General features: G+C 34.2%; 1 protein-coding gene and 1 long non-coding RNA gene across 2 annotated transcripts in view; one reads left to right on the forward strand and one right to left on the reverse strand.

Moving 5' to 3' along the window:
• Positions 1-402: 402 nt before the first annotated feature.
• Positions 403-19,076, reverse strand: part of PGGT1B (protein geranylgeranyltransferase type I subunit beta) — a 46,519-nt gene continuing 27,845 nt past the window's right edge. The window contains exons 7-9 of the mRNA XM_006193296.3: positions 13,846-14,030; positions 9,148-9,256; positions 403-5,539 (exon numbers count right to left, since the gene is read on the reverse strand). Of these exons, the coding sequence (XP_006193358.1) occupies positions 5,358-5,539; positions 9,148-9,256; positions 13,846-14,030 (476 nt within the window). The 3' untranslated portion in view covers positions 403-5,357. The remainder of the gene's footprint in view (positions 5,540-9,147; positions 9,257-13,845; positions 14,031-19,076) is intronic.
• On the forward strand, positions 17,111-18,536 carry LOC116662671. The gene is made up of 3 exons (XR_004318653.1): positions 17,111-17,120; positions 17,824-17,826; positions 18,386-18,536. It is a non-coding gene; the product is annotated as an uncharacterized LOC116662671 (long non-coding RNA).

The raw sequence follows: 19,076 nt of genomic DNA on the forward strand, positions 1-19,076 counted from the left end.
ACTGGACTACTCATTTGTCAATACTAAATTTTTAATCATGGAAGATTCATGAGCATGTTTTAATGGCAGGGTCAGTTCCTGCTCACTATTATTCTTTTTCAGTGTCTGTATCTATTCTTGTATGTTCTCTCAAAAACAAAAACACAATTTTTTAGGATAACATTAAATTTATAAACCTGAGGAGAGAAACATGTTTTGATGTTATCTAAGAATACAGTATATACATCTTCTCACTTGTTCAAGACTTTTCTGTCTTTCGAGAGTTTTATTTTTTGGAAGCTTTCCTCGTACACATTTGGACATGTCTTAAGTTTACATAAACGTTTCTTTCTCTTTTTGCAATCATAAAAGAGATCTCTTCAAGCATATCTTCTAACTAGTTTAGGTTTGTGTGTATATATATTTTATTCTTTTTAGTAAACATTTTTATTGAACTACATACAGAAAAGTGCACAAATCCTAAGTGTACAGCTTGATAAATATTCATAAAGTGAATGCACCTATGTAACCAGCACCTAGATCATGAAACAGAACATCGCCAGCACCACAGAAGCTGCTTTGTACTCTTCCAGTCCTTGTGGAGCAAAAAAAACCAGCTGAAAAACAATGTGTTGATTATGATTCCACTTATAAAAAGTTCAGAAACAGACAAAACTGATAGTGATTCAAGTTATGATAGTGCTCACCTTTGAGGAAGGAGGTAGTGACTGAAATGGGGTGTTTATTTCTGATACCATAGATCATTTTGCTCATTTTGAACTTCATCTAAATGGAATCACAGTATGCACTCTTTTGTGCCTGGTAAAGGCTACTGACATTTGTATGTTAATTGTAAGCGAATGCTACTTTACTAAGTTCTCTTATAGTTTTTCAACAAATCCCTTTGGGTTTTCCAGATATAAAATCTTATCTGCAAATAGTTTTAATCTTTCTTTTCAATTCACATGTCTGTTTTCTTTTTTTCAATTTCATTTGACTAAATCCCCCAACACAAAGTTAAGTAGTAGGGGAGACGGTGGGCTTTGCTCCTGAATTTGGTTGGAAAGCCTTTTGTTAAGATGCTGGCTTTGGGCAGATATAATGCCAATGAATTACTCATCAATTTCTACTTAACTGACTATATTTAACGAGCACTCAATTTTGCTAAATGTCTTTTCTACAAAGATGGAGATAACCATATGATTTTCTCGACTCTTTTATGATGAAATTAATGGGTTGTCCAATATTAAATTACTCTTGCATTCCTGTAATAAACCCAGCTTTCTCATGACATTACTTTTTAAAAGTGCCATTGAATTGTTTGCTAGTATACTGTTAACATTTTTGCACTGATATATTCGTGAGAGCGATCTATAGTTTTCTCTTTGGTACTATCTTTGCCAGGTTTTAGAAACAATGCTATCATATTCACTTTATAAGATGAATTTGAAAGTCTTTTTTGTGTTTTTTGCCCTCTGAGATTCAAGATTCTTTTTATAGACCCTGGAATTGTTTAAACAACGCTGGGATTATTTAATCATGAAGGTTTGGTAGAAAAACCCTTGAAACAATCTGGGCCTGATGCTTTTTGTAAAGTGCACATTTCTTTTGAATTTCTGTATCTACTAGGGTAAATCTTGGCAATTTGCATTTTCCTAAAGTTATTATTTTCTAATTTATTATATAAAATTATTCAAAGTAGTGTTGTAATTTTGAAAATTTGCCTTACTTTATGGTTCTCTTGTCATTTAGATATTCATTTTTGCTTCCTCCCTTTTTTTCTTGAGTAAGTTGGCCGATGACTTGTCTATCTTATCTGATGGCCTTCCCCCTTTTTATTAATCCTTTCCTTCTGCTTCCTTCTGGAAATTTGCTTTTTCACCCAGTTTTTAAGACTTGGTTGCTTAATTTTTAGCTTTTCCCATTTTTATTGATATAGTTCTAAAACTATAAATTTCCTGTCATAATGGCTTTTTTTTAAAAAAAAACTAGGCTTTCATCAGTCTTGTGGTCATGTCCTTCTGATGTACTTTCATTGTATGTAGGGATATTGGTCTGCTTATTCTCTTGTTTATTAAAATTAAATGAGATTTGATTGTAATCCTTCTCATTTGTGTGTGTGTGTGTGAATTGAGTTTTCTTCTAATTTGAGGAGGGAAAGGTACCCTAGGATGACTTTACTTTGCTCTATGGCCCTAAAGCTTCTGTTTCATTTTCACAAAGTACTTTTAAAATTATACATGTCCAGATATAATGTCTATGTATATTGGCTTTCCCTCCCAATGCTTACCTGGACTCTCTTCTCTTCCTATTGACAGTCCTGTCCAATTTGGATTCTAATTTTACCTAGGCTTTGTCTTGTTAGTATTAAGATGTATACAGGACAGGGCTCAGACTGCTCTAGCACAATCGTCAGACCGTACTACACTGCTCTAACACTTAGCTAACAGGGACCTATAGAAGCCCTCCCAGTTTCAGCTTTTGTTCTCAGATGGGGCCACTGAACTTTCTAGTGAGCAACTGTGGGCAATGTTACAGTTCTATTCTCATGGCTGTCAGAAAGCAGCTGCCTGCCTTTCACTTCCTCCCACACAGATGCTAAAATGATGTTGGTTAGTGGTTTGTCCTTATAAAATTATATTTTGAAGTTCATGGGGACACCAGTGGCACCTAGTTTTGCAGACTACGATATGTGGCTATCCTAGTTATTCTGTATTCTTCTGGGGAGATTAAAAAAACTACAAAAAAGAAGCCATCATCTTCCTTGAGAGATCTGTGAGGTCTCTGTTATAGAAAAGAGGTTTAAATAACAATTTTTTGATGGTTATGACAGATATTATAACTAAGAATTTACTGCATTTCAGGTACTAGGTTAAGTACTTAATATGTATTATCTCATTAAATCCTCAGACAAACTCATGAATTAGATTTCTCCTCCCTCATTTTATCAAAGGGGAAGTTAGGGCTCAAGATTTCACTGGTGAACTCACAGTCTGGGATTTAAACCCAAGTCCAGAGCACCTCCTTACTAAATTGACTCTCAATATTATCCAGTTTCTAATTATGTACCACTTTCACTAAAATTTCTATCTGATTTTAAATACTGATAAATAATTATTTAAAGATCCAATAAAAATGTATATATATCATAGGTCAAATCTAAAAACACTGTAAATGACAAATGGGCTGAATTGTGCTGTACGACCTGATTCATCTTGTTTTCATACATGTGCTCAAAACAAAGTTTCTCCTACCATCTTCTAAAAAATACCATACTAGGGATAGGAGGCAGAGCACAGGAAATAGATTTACTCAAGACTTCATATTCCCTTTCTCATTCTATCACCACTGCTAAAGAACAAAATATATATGTACATACATATATACACACACACACATATATATGTATATATATATTAAGTATTGCTTATAATTTATTTTATTAATACTTTTTTTTGTGGTAAGTAACTATTTAGAAAAAGTTATGAATAGTTTCTCCACAATTCACAATGGCCTGGTACTGTTTTGGTCAATATGCTGCTGTGGAATGTGAACATTCACTGGTCCATAAAGTTTCACAAGATGGCCTCTCACAAGTATATCAATTAGAATTATATTGTAATATATAATCCTATGCTATTAAATTATACAAGGAGTTAGAAAATATTTCTTAATAGTTTTATGAAATACTCCAACCTTGAAATTCTCCTTCATTTATTAATATGGCAATTCCAACCATGAATGGCAATTCAGGAAAAACAATTTGGGCTTTTTATATAGTTCTAAAGCATACATACCATTTTAATTCCTCATGTCTAAGAGATGACTTAGTTTGAGACATAGACGTCCTAATTTGTCAGGACTTAAACAGGTGCAACTGGAATAACATATGGAAAGATGACATCTGTTGTTAAGCTTATTTTTTCCCCACCATCAGAAAATTGGCTTTATTTCTAATTTTAAAAAAAAGTTGACTTCGGCAAATTGAGGTTTAAAACTAAGCACGCCAATATGAAATGAACCATTTTTCCAAATATACACTAGATTTCCTTTGGGAAGGGCCATTATTTAAGGGTTTTTTCTTCACTCTAAGAAATAAAAATAAAAATTTAAGTATTACAATACCTAAACAGTGATAGTAGTAATTTAATTTTTATACTGATACTTTTAAAACTAAAAAGCCAATATTTATTATCACCAAGACTTTAACTTCATTACAATTAGCTAGGTCATAGAATGAAGAAAACAAAACAAAGCAAAATCCCAGTCCTTAACCCCTAAATAGTACGTTTCCCTCCCACTTACCTGAAAATACAAAAATATAAATGACCATGTATGGAGTGATACCATTAAATTTAGTTGAGCGGTGCTTTTTTTTTTTTTTTTTTTACTTAAATGTTTACTTACTTACTTTGAAAAAATTAGAAAATCATCAGTTTCAAATTAGAGCAGCTAGCACACTAGTGGCAACAAACTAAAGAAAAAAAGTTCAAGTGGCTAAAAATAACTCAGTTATAAAAGTACAATTTACAATATCATGTATCTCAGAAAAATAAAATCACTAGATGTCTTCCCTTACAGATGACTATTTTCTTTGCAAAAAAGCAACTAATGATTTGAGATTAAAATCAAACATAACTATTACTGACCTCAGCAACATCTAAAATAAATGACCCACACAGCACAAAACTTTCACATTCATGATCACATAGTTAAATTACTTTTCCTTCAATTACATAATAGTCTTCTTAAAACAATCTATTAGAAAATTATTAGATTAGTTAAGCCTATTCATTTTTGCTATGAAGTTACTTTCATTTATACACAAAAGTTTAATTGGCACATTTTACTTAAGAAAAAGACAAAATAAGTCATTCTTTTTAAAAATTATGGGATCATCTGTTTTCAAAGAATAATCCCAGATACTTAATTCATTAAAGCAATGTTCTACCATCAGCAGTCAAGCTTTTTAAATGATCACTAAGTGTTCACCCGATTATCACAGCTATGTGAACTGTAAACTTCTTTTGAAGATTTGTGTCCATTTTATAATACGATACAACTTTGTACTGAAGAGTTTTTTAAAAAGATAAACCTACATACATACAGTTAATTTACCTCAAAGAACTTAGAAATACAGTATAAACATTAAGAACCACAACAGAGTCCACCGTGGTTCAAACTCCAACAAAGATTTTCTTGAAACCTAGTACAAAGGTTACTGGCTCAAGACCATATACCAAAGTGACATCGGCACAAGATTCGATTGTAAGACTCTACCTCTGAAAAAAAGAGCACACTTGGTTATACATGGCTTTTAACCTTGAGCTACAGTTACGCTACAAATCCCCCCACCCCGCTTCCCAATCTAAAGTCAGTCATGTGGAGATGTGTACATTCTCTGAGCATTGTTTAGAGTCCTTGGTTTTCCAGCTCTGATGGAGATCTTGTAGGCGTTCAGAAGTCCGTGTGCTTACATTCAGAGCAGGATGAACTTTACAAATGCCACTTTCCTCCATTAGTGACAGGCCACAAATTCCAAAGTATGCATGCAAAGCATCTGAAAATAAGGCATTTTTTATCACAACAGGCATTCTTATTTGTACATGTTACAAAATATTTTAGCTGCTTATGAGCCCATCAGTACATTAAAAATAAATTCAGAAAACTACTTACTACAGGTTTTGAAATATTTGCTTTTTCAAAGTCTCAAACACCAAATTTTTAAAAATCAGATGATCTATTATTCAAGAAAATCATCACTAAAAAAGAAAACAGTTCCTGGCTGAAGAAGTGACATTCCCAACATCCTCTATGATTAAAGAACAGACAGAAAGAGTAGCAGTAATATAAAAGACTTCTCCCTCTAACAGGTTATCCCTTTGTTTAATACAGAATATGGAAGCAAGGGGCTTCATATTGTAAAATTAATTTTTTTTCTTAAAAATGAAAATAAATTTCTGAATCTAAGGAGCATTACTCATCCTCTCTAAGTTGTACCTCTGACAGTTTCTAAACCATATAGAAAGCAGCTTAGGCAAACAACCCAATCTGGAATGCTGTACCATATTTAATTTTCCTATTTTGGGTAATGTCAGTCATTCTAAAAAATTTGACCTGACAATAAAAACAAACTCACACATTCTATTTGGTTATAATAATATGCGCATTCATATCATAACAGTTCTTCTACACTGGCCTCACTACAGTTTCCCATCTTTCAGCGGGTAGCAACCTTCTTCCATTAAAATGGTCCCTGAAATCACAAGGCTATTGCTTGCCTGAGAGCCTTATATGGACTTCTGAAGACCTCAGAGCTCAGCAGCTATGGAAACACTACCAAAAACAGATTTTGTAGCAGTCAAAATTTTTTTCTATTTTTGAATTGGTCATCATTTATGGCCTCATGAGCTATTAAAGTTCAAAACATCTTACCAAGTCAAACTTTGTCAAAAGAATTCAAGAGAAAGTTTTACTTACAGAAATATTTACTTTTCAAACAGGAATGACAAATAGTTGTGCTTACTCAATGTTATTTGTGAAAAAGTTAGTTCACCAATGAAAGCCTATGTTAACCCCCTCCTGTATCGTTTTCAGAGAATGCTTAGGTTTCCTCTGGCTAATTTTCCTAATTTTCAGACCACAAAAAATAAATTTTATTTTACCTGTACTATTATATTTTCCTTGCAGATATTCTAAAATTACAAAAGGCACAAAGTAACAAATTTTCTTGTCTATAAATGAGAAAATTTTTCTAGGAAAAAATGCAACAGGAAGAGGAAATACATTCAGAATAACATAAAATAGGATCTTACACTTTCCAGGTAATACAAAAATAAACTTTTTTTCTCAAGAGGATTTTTGTAAAAGCCAATGAACCAGAAGTTAAATGTTTAAAGCCTCAAAAATAAATTAAAAAAAAACAACTCCTTATCTGTAGGTGGTGATGTATTCAAGCTCTTTAGATGCTGAAATACGTTTTCTTCATAATAAAACTTGATTCTTTTCCTGTTTTTTCTATAAATATATATAAAATCTCTTTGTGTCAAATCTGCTACTAGATTAATTTATTGGAACCAGGAATAAGCTAACTTTTAAAATTCTTGTTAAAGTGATTTTTGAAACAGGTCTGGGAACAGATCTTTTCCACATAAATTCAATTTATCATACACAGACTTTCTATGCTCTGTAATGTATAGGATCTAAAGACACTGTAACATATCTAAAAAATATCACATCCAAGTATTCACACAAATGTTAAAGTTAGCAACTGATCTCTCTGGAAAAAAAGCTCCAAGAATTTTCTTTTAAAAAAGCTATTATTAACACTCAAAATGTATTTCAATGTTTATATAAGAAATACTTTTCAAGAGACTGTCACTCCCCTATTCCTATTAACTGTTAAAACAGTTCATTATTTTTTAAATTAGCATCATGCACTGACTGAAAACAATGGAATCAATACCAAAATAACTGTTTCCTTGAAGCACTTTTTAAACATATTTATAGCTATGTGTTACAGATACCAAAATTTTTAAATAATATTTTGCTTAAGAAATTAAAAGCATTGTACATTTTTAAAATAAATATATTTTGCATGAAGATACAAGTAAATATGAATGTGAGGAAATAATCCTGTTCATTTCAGGAACAAAAATATGATTCCACGAGCCCTTTATTTATATTTCGATTCAGGTACGTATTCAGACCGTAACAGTTCTATGACAAGAGATGAGCTGAAGCGGTTCTAGACTAATAATAAAAACCATGATTCTACTGCAATGCTGCAAAAAATAATCATTCCTTGAATCTAGTTTCATATATTTATAGTTAATACTTACCAATTTGCTTATCAAAAGTGTCAGCATTCTGACTTATTTTTAACAAACTCTTGAACTGATTTTTTTGGAAGCTGTAGATTCAATTTGCTGGAGGTGAAAACATAATGGGGAGGGGCAAGTAGCTTGAGAATTATGCGAGAGGTGGGAGGAGAACCAAATCTTGGGAGGACCTGTGTGCCATGCCAGCTGACTCTGAGTGTTAAGACTTAAGTCTTTGAATGATTTTAACAGATTTAATAGAAGAGTTCAGATTAGAGGTTCTCAACCGTTTTTGCATTAGAGATCCCTTTGAGAGTCTGAAAAGAGCTTTTACCCTTCTCCTTCCCTTTAAGCAAATGTACAACACAAAGTGCCAACAGGAGGGGCACAAGATTACAGGCAGGAAGACTGACAAGACCTCTGCAGAATCCTAGGCCTGAACTTGGACCTAGTGACACTAAAGTCCTGGAGCAGGGTAGAATATGGAGATAATGAATTGGGTTGGCAGGTTAGGTCTGAGGGGCCTGCAGACAGTATCCATGTAATTACTGACTTTATTATATTAGAGCATGCACCTTGGAATAAGGCCTTTCTGGAAAATAGCAGAATTAGCCACATATTTTGAAGAAATGTCATTATTAATAAAGATATTTCATTTTTCTGAAGAATCCATTTAAAAGAACTTATGAAATAAAAAATCCTTTGTTCTTCACATCCATGCCATTCCTGAGTTTGGAAAGCATGGAATACTGTACTGTGTGAATCTATTTGGTTCCTGAGTTTTAGAGTGACTAACCATTGAGCGTTCAGAGAGCAAAATATTCACCTAGAAAAATAACATGAATCTGCCAAAATTCAGGTAAGAGTATGGACAGTGAGGGACATCTGTATTCATGATTTGCGAATTTTGACTTAATAACTTCTGAAAAGAGTAAGAACTAGTTCCCCTTTTGGATTTAAGAGTAATTTATTCTACATAGCTTAAGTGGTAGCTAATAATCCTGAGATCTGGGATGAACCAAATGGTTCTATTTTGGACAAGGACCATTTAGACCATCTGCTTATTGCCTTAAATAAAACAAAACACCGCTAAGTGAAATATTTGCAGGAAAAAAGGCAAACTATATCACTACATCTTGATAATCAAGCCCTTCCTTTATACTCCCCAACACCCTAAATCAACTCTAAAGTTAAACAATTCACCTTTTAAAAACCTATTATTTAAACTAAGTCTAAAATTGTGGCTAAATTTTCTATCATATGCCCTTTCTGACAAAGATGCTTGAAGATCTACTCAATATATAAACAAAAGAAAAGTTGCTCTGCATTTATACAAAAAATAAATTACCTGGATGACTATCTGGCCACTTGGCAAATCCCCCTACGAGGCGATCTTGAGTTGATAAGATGTAATTTCGATTTTTTTCAAAGTTAGTGTACTGGAAAATTTTCAGAAGCTGAAATGACATGACAAATATAAATTTATTGACATAAAACTTTCATATTGACCTTTGGCTCAATTTTCAGGTATATATCATTTAAATATGCTTTTCTCTAGAAAGGCTCTCAGAGCAAGTCTCTGGGACTTGAACATTTAAAATTATCAACCACATTATCTTTTTTTGTATCATCCTATAAAATCTACTCTCCTTTTCTTGACTCACTATTTCATTCTTTTGAACCATACCCAACTGACCTCTCTGCACCACATAGCTACATTCAAAACACAACATCCCAATGTGCTCAACTTAATCAGTTATTTTAAAAAGTGCAATTTTATCTATCCATATTTTAACTTATGATAGCCTTCTGAACTATTAGTTACAAACTGCTAGTAACAAGAACTAAAAATATTTCAAAAAAGAGCAACAAAAATTATTAATCAGGTTCTAGAGACAGTTTTGTTTAAGAATGGTAAAAACTTAAAGTTCTTTAATTAGGAAAGATAAAAGGTGACACAAACACAATTTTAGCATAACATCATATAGTTTAAAAATTTAAGACATGTATTTGTCTTTTCTCTCAAGATCCCATTAAAAAGAGCTACATAAAGGATAAGCCAAACTGTGAATGGAACGGGGTAGGGAGAGAGCAGTAGATTGTTAACAGAGTTCATGAAATGTCTGTAAGAGACAAAACAGTTGAAGGTGTGTTAATAAATCAGAGAGCCACAAAAGGTATTGATAATTAGTGAATAAGCATTGTTTCTCAAGAAGAAAAACAAGATCAGTAAGAGAGTTACAGTACAGATAAGAAATAAACATATTCATTCTTTTTCATTTAATTAACAGAATATGAGGAAAGAGAGACACTAGAATTCTGATGCTAGAAACATTTTCCATCAAGTGGCATATGGGTCATTACATAAAAAGAAGAATCTACAATCTTAACACTGTAGTTGGTTTAGCAATAAACTATTTATAAGCCACAATAAGTGATTATTGGTTTTCAAATTACAGAATCAACCTACAGGTAAGGCATAAAATAATTGATTATTGTTACCAAACAAAATATGAATGTTAACTAACTTGACATTATAAAAGTAAAGGTAAACCAAAAGATTTAGAAGGGAGAAGAAAAGGTTCAGAACTTAAAAAAAACAAAACAAAACAAACAAACACCAGTAACAATTTGCTGAAAAAAAGGGAAGCCAAATTTTCATTTTTTATAGTTGGGAATCAAACATAATATCTAAAGATGTTAAGTCCAGAAATTGGCAAACTATTTAAAGTCATCTACAAGAATTAAATTTAAAAAATGTTTAAAAGCAGTTCCATTTAGAAAGTTGTCAAAGACCACCAAGGTCATATCAAAAATACTCAAGAATCAATGTGAAGGGGCTCATACTGGCTAAAGATGAGACAATTTGAGCATTAAAAAGAACAATGTATTGAATTAAAATGGATAAAATATATTAAAAAAATCTGTGAGTTCACAATGATACTCAAAGGGTAAAAAAAAAAACCAACAACCTAATTTCCAATGATTTTATTGGAAAACTTTAAAGGATGCTAGGGAACCAACTCACTGTACTGAATGAACATTATTAAAATTAAGAGAATTATCTGCCTTTCTCTACACAGCCATACCTCAAGTTAAAGTGAAATTCTTCTTTGTAAAAGAATCCTAGTTAATAAATTTGGAGGGAATGATAAAATATAACCATTTTGCAACCCCCAGTGACATAATGGTTCTAAGTAAAGATCCTCAGTGGCTGCTAAAACTATTCCATAAAAAGATGATTAAGTTTTTATACACTAGCAACAAACAATCCAAAAGGAAATTAAGAAAGCAATTCTATTTATAATAACTTCTAAAAGAATTAAATATTTAGGAATAAATCTAATCAAAGATGCGAAAGATTTGTATGAAAAAACTGTAAAACACTGCTCAAAGAGATTAAAGATCTCAATAAATATAAAAAATCCCATCATTACAAATGGGAAGATTTGACATTGTTAAAATGCCAACACTACCTAAAGTAATCTATAGTTACAATGTAATCTCTATCAAAATTTTAACAGCCTTTTCTCTAAGAAATGGGAAATCCAATCCTCAAATTCACATGAAATTGAAAGGGGCCCTAGAAGAACCAAAACAATCTTGAAAAAAAATAAAGCTGAGGACTTACACTTCCCGACTTTGAAACTTACTACAAAGCTACAGTAACTAAAACAGTAAGGACCAATGGAATAGAATGGAGAACCTGGAAATAAACTCTTACATACATGATCAGCTGATTTTCGACAAAGGTGCCAAGACAATTTAATGGGTAACAGACTGTCTTTACAAAAATGGTACTGGGAGAGCTGAATGTTCACATGCAAAAGAATGAAGCTGAAGCCCTTGTTTTATACCATCTATAAAAATTAACTCGAAGTGGATCAAAGACCTAAACTTAAGAGCTAAAACTATAAAACTGTTGGAAGAAAACATTGGGGAAAATCTTCATGACATTGGGTTTTGCAACAATTTCATGGGATAACAACCAAAAGCATGGCCAACAAAAGAAAAAATAGATAAACTGGATATTTCTCCAAAGAAGATGGTCAATATGCACATCAAAAGATGCTCAGTATCCCTAATCATTAGGGAAGGGCAAATCAAAACCAATGAGATACCATCTCATACCTATTAGAATGGCTATTATAAAAAAAAAAACAACAAAAAACAAGTACTGGTAAGGATGTAGAGAAATTGGAACTCTTATACATTGCTAGTGGGAATGTAAAATGGTACAGCCACTGTGGAAGACAGTTTGGTGGTTCCTCAAAAAGTTGAACACAGAACTACTATATAATCCAGCAATTCCTCTCCTAGGTAATTATCCAGAAGAAATGAAAACAGAGACTTAAACAGATATTTATTTTACATCAATGTTCATAGCTACCTTATTCACAATAGCCAAAAGGTAGAAATAAGCCAAGCGTTCATCAGCAGATGAATGAATAAACCAAATTGGTATACACATTACTATATATACTATTACATTAGAGCATTACTAAACCATAAAAAGGAGTGGAATTTTGATGTATATGAGAGTATGGATGGACCTTGAGAACATTACGCTAAATGAAATAAGCCAGACACAGAAGGACACATATTGTATGACTCTACTTATACAATGTACCTAGTATAGGTAAATTTACAGACCATAAAGTAGAGCAGAGGTTACCATGTAGTCTGGGAGGGATGTGAGAATGGGGAGTTACTGTTTAACAAGTAGAGTTTATGTTGAGGATGATGAAAACATTTGGGGTATAGACAGTGGTAACAGATACACAACACTGTGAACTGTACAGTTACAAATAGTTTAACTGATATTACATTATACATAGATTTTCACCAAAATCTATTTTTTTAAAAAGCTGGTGGAAAACATTACAACAGACAAATCAGTTTTGATAACTATTTGATAAAAGAAAAGACAATTAGAGATTATATTATACGCCTCTTGATATGATGCAATAGGAATTATATACCATCCTGACTTGCTATGGCTGGTTTTTTAGATGAGATAACAATATTATAGTTCCATTTTTTAAAAAACTATTTTCATTTAGTGATTATACTGAAGAATTTCCAGATAATGTAAAAAATGATGTCTGGGATTTGCCTTAAAATAATACAGTGAAGGGAAGGGAAGTGAGTAGGTGTATGGATGAACGAAGGTTGACTTTGGGATGAAAACTGTTGAGACTGGTTGATGAACATATAGGGGTTCATTAAACACTATTCTCTCTTCTTTAGAGTATTTTTGAAACTTTCCATAATTAAACCAAAAATTAAAATGGTGCCCTTGAGGAATGGCATTGGAAGTAAGAGAAGAGACAGAGGCTACTGCTATCATTTCAAATCATTCTATTTTCCCAGTTTATTTCAACCACATGTATGAATTTTGTTAAAGAGAAAAAAATTAGAATACTATATAGAGGAATACAGACTTTTGTTAGATTCCAGAATATTAGAACTAAGTGATACTTTTTAAAGGTAAAAAGGCAATTTTAAGATGTGGGAAGACTTGTGGGTACTCAGTGGCTAGAAACCTTATAGAATTAGAATTAGGTATATCAAAAGGTAGATAAGGAAAATGTAGGAACATATTAATCAATACATTCCAGAAGGCTCACACAAATAAATTATTAAAAAACCAAAAACCTTAAATGGTTTTTAAAGGAATGATCCATGGATTATCTTTTAAGATTAGTATCTTCCCATAAATCCTTTACTGGTATGTTCAGACATATCTCTGCTCTAGAAGGACTACTGATCAGTTTCAGTTACAAGTTTTTTTTGACATTATGCCTACTTTCTCACAAAGGTTCTGAGACACTGGAGTTTTTTAAGAATTGAAATTTTCAAGTAGTACAACAGATAATTGAATTCTGGGGAGAAACCACACAAAGACTAACTTTGCCAGAGCAACAGGAAAAATTTTGTAGTCTAAACTTCACAATATTAAATGAACATTACAAAGACCAAACCCTTTAAGCACAGTTTTTATTAATAAAGAGTAAAGGTTTCTCATTTTTATTATTTCACTTACCTTTAAAGTTGCTCCCACCCAAAAAGAATAACAGGTGTCAACAGGCTTATTAGGTCTTCCGTGATAACCATTTTGTTGCCTCATTATACACCACCTCTTTATCCTGTTCAATTCTTTTTCTGAAAAAACTTCTTCTAGTTTACCCATCAGGCACAGTGATGCAATGCCACAAAAAGTTGATCCTCCTGTTAATTAAAACCACACAATACTTTAAACTTATTAGATGCCTGGGAAAATAATACAAAAATGACTGAAGAGAAAAAAAGGGTTAAATAATTCTAGAAAATAGTAAAATAAAAGTAAAATGAAAAGACAAGCAATTATAATTTTTAAATAACCACTAAACAATGAAGTCTTCAATACTAATTTGATGAAACAGAAAAAAATTTAAATAATTTAAAGCTATAACAACCATTTTTTAATGAAAAAAAAGTAAGACTTGGGAAGATTAAGAAACTTGTTCAAAATTACATGGTTAGTGGGAGAGTTGAAACCAAAATTTAGAACTACTACTTCCTTTTTACTACTCTATCGCCTGAGTCGGATTTTAATTCCCTTAAAGACAGTGTATAGCTTATGAACTTGGAGGTTCCAACTACCTAAAGCTACTAATTTTCACATATAATATAAACCAGAAGCTTACATGCAGTCAGCTTAAGAAATTTAAGGAAGAAAAATTTTAGCAAGGGGAAAAGGAAAGTGTGCATGTGTGTGAGGTGGGGGTGTGGAGCAGAACACTGTATCTGTAAGTAGATGTACAATACATATCCATGCTCGCTATGGTACAGTGAATAATGCCCCTCAACAATATCCAAGTCCTAATCCCTGGAACATGGGCATGTTAACCTTATACAGCGAAAGCGACTCTGTGATGGAGGTTAAAGATCTTGAGAAGGCAAGATTATCCTGGATGGGACGCGCCCTAAATGTAATCACAGGTGTTCTTATAAGAGAGGGGCAAAGTGAAATTAAACTACAGTCAAAGAGGCGATGTGACTATGGAAGCAGAGTAGGAAAATCTAATTCTTCCAAACCATATGAACATTTTACCCTAAAACTGTGTATCATAAGAGAATCACTAGAATGAACAGAATCATAACATTTGATAAATCAGTGCCTAGAAGGGTACAATGTATCCATTTAGTTTTCATGACAAATGGGCTCCAGGCTAAGGAGTAGTTGGAGAAGAGTAAATGAATTAAAAAGAAAAAGAAAACAGTATATTAAATACCAGTTAGACTGCAGAATTAGTAAGAAAAGCATATGATGAAATTTGATTGATATCAAACTGTAGAAGAGGTACACATTCTAAATTCAGCCTCCTCAGCTGAGGGATGCAGAGTGGAATATAAGATAACCAATTCATCGAATATTTACTGAACAACTACAGTGTTCAAGGGCATATGGAGTAAGACAAAAGTAAGACACGATCAGCTTACAACCCAGCAGAGAAGATAAGGTAAACAGAGGTAAATGGTATGAACCAAAGATTATGAGAACATAGAAAAGGGAGAAATTACATAGGGCTGGAGGGGACAAGAGATGAAAGATTTTACAAATTGACAGCAGAACCACACATAGATGGGTAAAATTTAAAGATTAAGAAAAGGTAAATGAAGAGAAGCAGGTGAAAGGGAAGCATCTCAGGTAAAGGAAACAGAGTATCAGTGAAGTCCAGTGGTGAAAAGGCAGCTAAGAACGTGTAGAGAAAACATTTTCTCTGCGGCCTAGAGCGCAGGGAAGGGATCTCTCACATGTGCGTCCGCAAAGCAAGGCTGGCACTGGGTCATGGAGAACTACACTAAGCGATTCAAGTGTGGGGGGAATGGCACTGCTGAGCAAGCACAGGGTTTCAAGAGGGTTATGACACTTACCTGATATGTGAGTCTACGAGGTAAGTTACTTAACCACTCTGAGTGAAACTGTAATAATTACTGTGGCAGTTCTGTACCGTGTTAACTTGGCTAAGCTAGAACTGTTTCCCAGAATCCCCTTCCTCACATGGTCTGAAGTTAGAGAAATCTGTGTGAGATCTGCAGGGTGGAAGTGAAGGAGCAGCCAGTGCCCTGGCTGTGGTGAGAGCAGGTAAGACACAAGGGCAGAGGTTCTGGTACACTCCAGCTTGCCCTTATTCTCCCATGTACTTTGAATCCAAGCTCTTTTTATTTCTGGCTCTAGTGACACCAGGCCCACAAATGGATGCAGGAGTAAGAGCCCTCCAGTCACATTCTGGCAGCTGGATGGGCCTGGCTCTCCAGATTCTACTGCAAGGTCTCACTTGTCCACCTGTGGCAGTGCTTCTGGAGAGCCCGCCAGTGACTTTTCCCTGATCTACCAACTACCCTTTTTAAGCCTTTACTTCTCCACCTTCTTCCACAACCACGTAAAATCTTACTCCTATAAAAAATTCCTATTCTTGCATATTCATGATGACTTTGCTTCTGACTGAACCTGACTAATACAAAGATGTCTACTCTCAGAGGGCTAGTGTTAAAATTAAATGAGACTAAATGGTAGCTGGCACAGAGCATCTGCTTAATAAATTCTTTTTCCTTTTAGTCTGTAAAAGATTATAAACTGGTGACCATGGAGGACTGGTATGACTGGCAAATTAAGAACAACAACAAAAAAAAAACAGAATAGGAGATTAAATACCCCAAATTCTGGATTTCTGGCTTTCCTGAAAAAATCAGTAGATCTGGTAGTAATAGTTTCACATTCCTAAACAGGAAAAACAGGCTTGGGAGGAAGGAAAGAGAACGATGGTTTTAAAAAATGTGCAGCTTGAGAGGCTGCAGTGATAACAAAGTGGATGTGCCTGGCAAGCACATGGAAAGGGTATATGCAACTCAGAAGCAACAGTACAGATACAGAAACAAAGTTTGGGTGCCATCTTGGGATGATTGACAGAGAACCATCTATTAGTTCATTCAACTATGTGCCACATGTTACAGGTGTGCGGAATGCAATAGTGAATAAAAGAGGCCACAACCCCCGTTCTCATGAGGCATACATTATGTGGAGACAGACAATAAACAAATAAGTAAAATGTACGTGATACGGAGAAAAATAAAGCCAGAAAGGGGGACAGGGAATGCAGGATGTGTATGCGGTTGGTTTGTAATAGGTGCATTTGTGGATGGTTTGCAATTTTAAATAGGATTATCCAAAAATATCATTTAAGCCAATACCTGAGGATGGAAATGAAGCCAGGTGTATGCCAGGAAGAGGGGTGAAGGATTCTATGTAGAAGGTATTCCTTCTAGAGAGTCCTGGTATTTAGAAAGATGAATGATCCAAAGAAAAGAAGAAAAGTTGGACTAAGGTAAAGAGGTGAGAGGAAGAAATAAAAATGGCAAAGGAACCAGAAACAACTTGTCAGGAAACAGGACAAGAGGAATGTGATGTTTTAAGAAAGAAGGGGGAGAGGCTAACAGTTTCAAATGCTGTAATAAACAGAGGATGAGGGGTGAGAGAAAAGATAACAGATTTGAAATGCCAATCATTCATGACTTCAAAAGAGAAATTTCATTTAAGTTTCTAAAGCTTACATGGAAAAATTAAAGAATAAGCCATTTGTGTAGAAGGGCAAATAGTATACCTGGACCACTATTCTAAAAAAACATGAACAATAAAAGCAGAGAAAAGGAGAATACAGCGATTTCACAGGGTGCCCAAACTGTAGGACTACTTTTTAGAAAGAGGTTTCTCTTGCCATTGTGGAGAGTGATAAGGTAAGACAGGGAAGAGAGGCTATACCAGTCTTCTAGAACAGTACTTTTCAGTCTAGCCTCACAGCACATGAGAACATTAAAATGTCTGACATTTGTAGGGCACACCACTGTGCTCCTGGCCAGAAGTCACCGAAACAGGAGTTCTAGACACCCAGGTCTTGGCTGCTCCAAGGACTGAGGGAGCAATAGCTTGGTGTGTCTATAACCCATCTGCAGAACACCGTGTCTGTGGCACCCTGAGTAGGAAGTCCTCCTCTAGGGCTTTAGACCTTAAACGTACCAAGCCAAAAAGAGCAGTAAAAGGAGGATGCAAGCTTTTTGGTATGAATCACAGTCCATCAATGATGATCTCGATGGGTGCAATCCTCCTCAAGTCATACTGACTCAAAATCACTACTTGTGTGACTTAGCAAGATTTTTTCCCATAAGACAATAGCATGTTTGAGTGACCCTTTCTGTCTCGTATCCCAGAGAACATAATCCCATTTTCTGGGGAACAACAGTGTGTTCCACAGGTCTCCCGCACTAGTGTCTCCTCAGCCAGCGTGCCCATTAACATCCTTTACAACACCGTGCAGCAGACCCTGTCTTCTCTGAAGTCTCATAGATGCCCGATTTCCAATTTGTGCAACTCCTTACCAAGTGGTGATGACCACTGACATAATTGCTAATGTCATCCCTGATCTCACAAAGACTCAGGCACATACTAGAATTAAGATGTCCTAATTATAGTATGGCTTCAGAGGAAAATCAAGAGTCCTCTATAGCTCCTTAGTGACATATACATTCTACAAATAACATCAAAGGAGGGAGTGAAAATGAGAGAGAGAGAGAGATTGAAGATACTGGAAAGGACAGGTCCCAGGGGAAGTACATGAAATATATGATAAAAATTTTTTTATACAAACCACCTTCCCTCATATTTCTTGATCTGTCACCTTAATCCTATCAATAATCTTAAAGAAGGATATAATTATTTCTACTGTTAATGAGGAAATCCTCAGAGAGATTAAGTGATGAGCCAAGTCACACAGCTAGTGTCAGAGATGAGACCTGAATACTGATGTGTTTTTTCCACTCTATGTGCTAGCAAGGGATGGACACAACAGGTGAGCACAAAGGAAACGAGTTCACTCAGACATCCTCCTTGATCTGGGCTCTTGCTTATTAAAAAAGGAGCACAGAAGTGTATTTACTTTTACATAAATATATTCCACTTGAACAAGTTCAGGCTATTGATGTGCTGACAAACTATCACTCACTCTTATGGTTCTGCCAAAAGTGAGGAAAATTTTGAAAGGAGAGAATGTACTTCGTGAACATATGCTATGCAGCAAAATATTTCATAACTATGACTTAGGATAATTATATCTTAAATCAAGATGTTTTCATGCAGCTAACAGTTGAAAAGATCACTAGAAAATACCACTTGAACATTCTGGTCTGAATAATCTCTGAATGGTTACTGACCTAGAAAAGCCTCAAGTTGGCATAACA

The sequence above is a fragment of the Camelus ferus genome, chromosome 3 (genome assembly GCF_009834535.1).
Source record: "Camelus ferus isolate YT-003-E chromosome 3, BCGSAC_Cfer_1.0, whole genome shotgun sequence".
NCBI classification, from domain to species: domain Eukaryota; kingdom Metazoa; phylum Chordata; class Mammalia; order Artiodactyla; family Camelidae; genus Camelus; species Camelus ferus.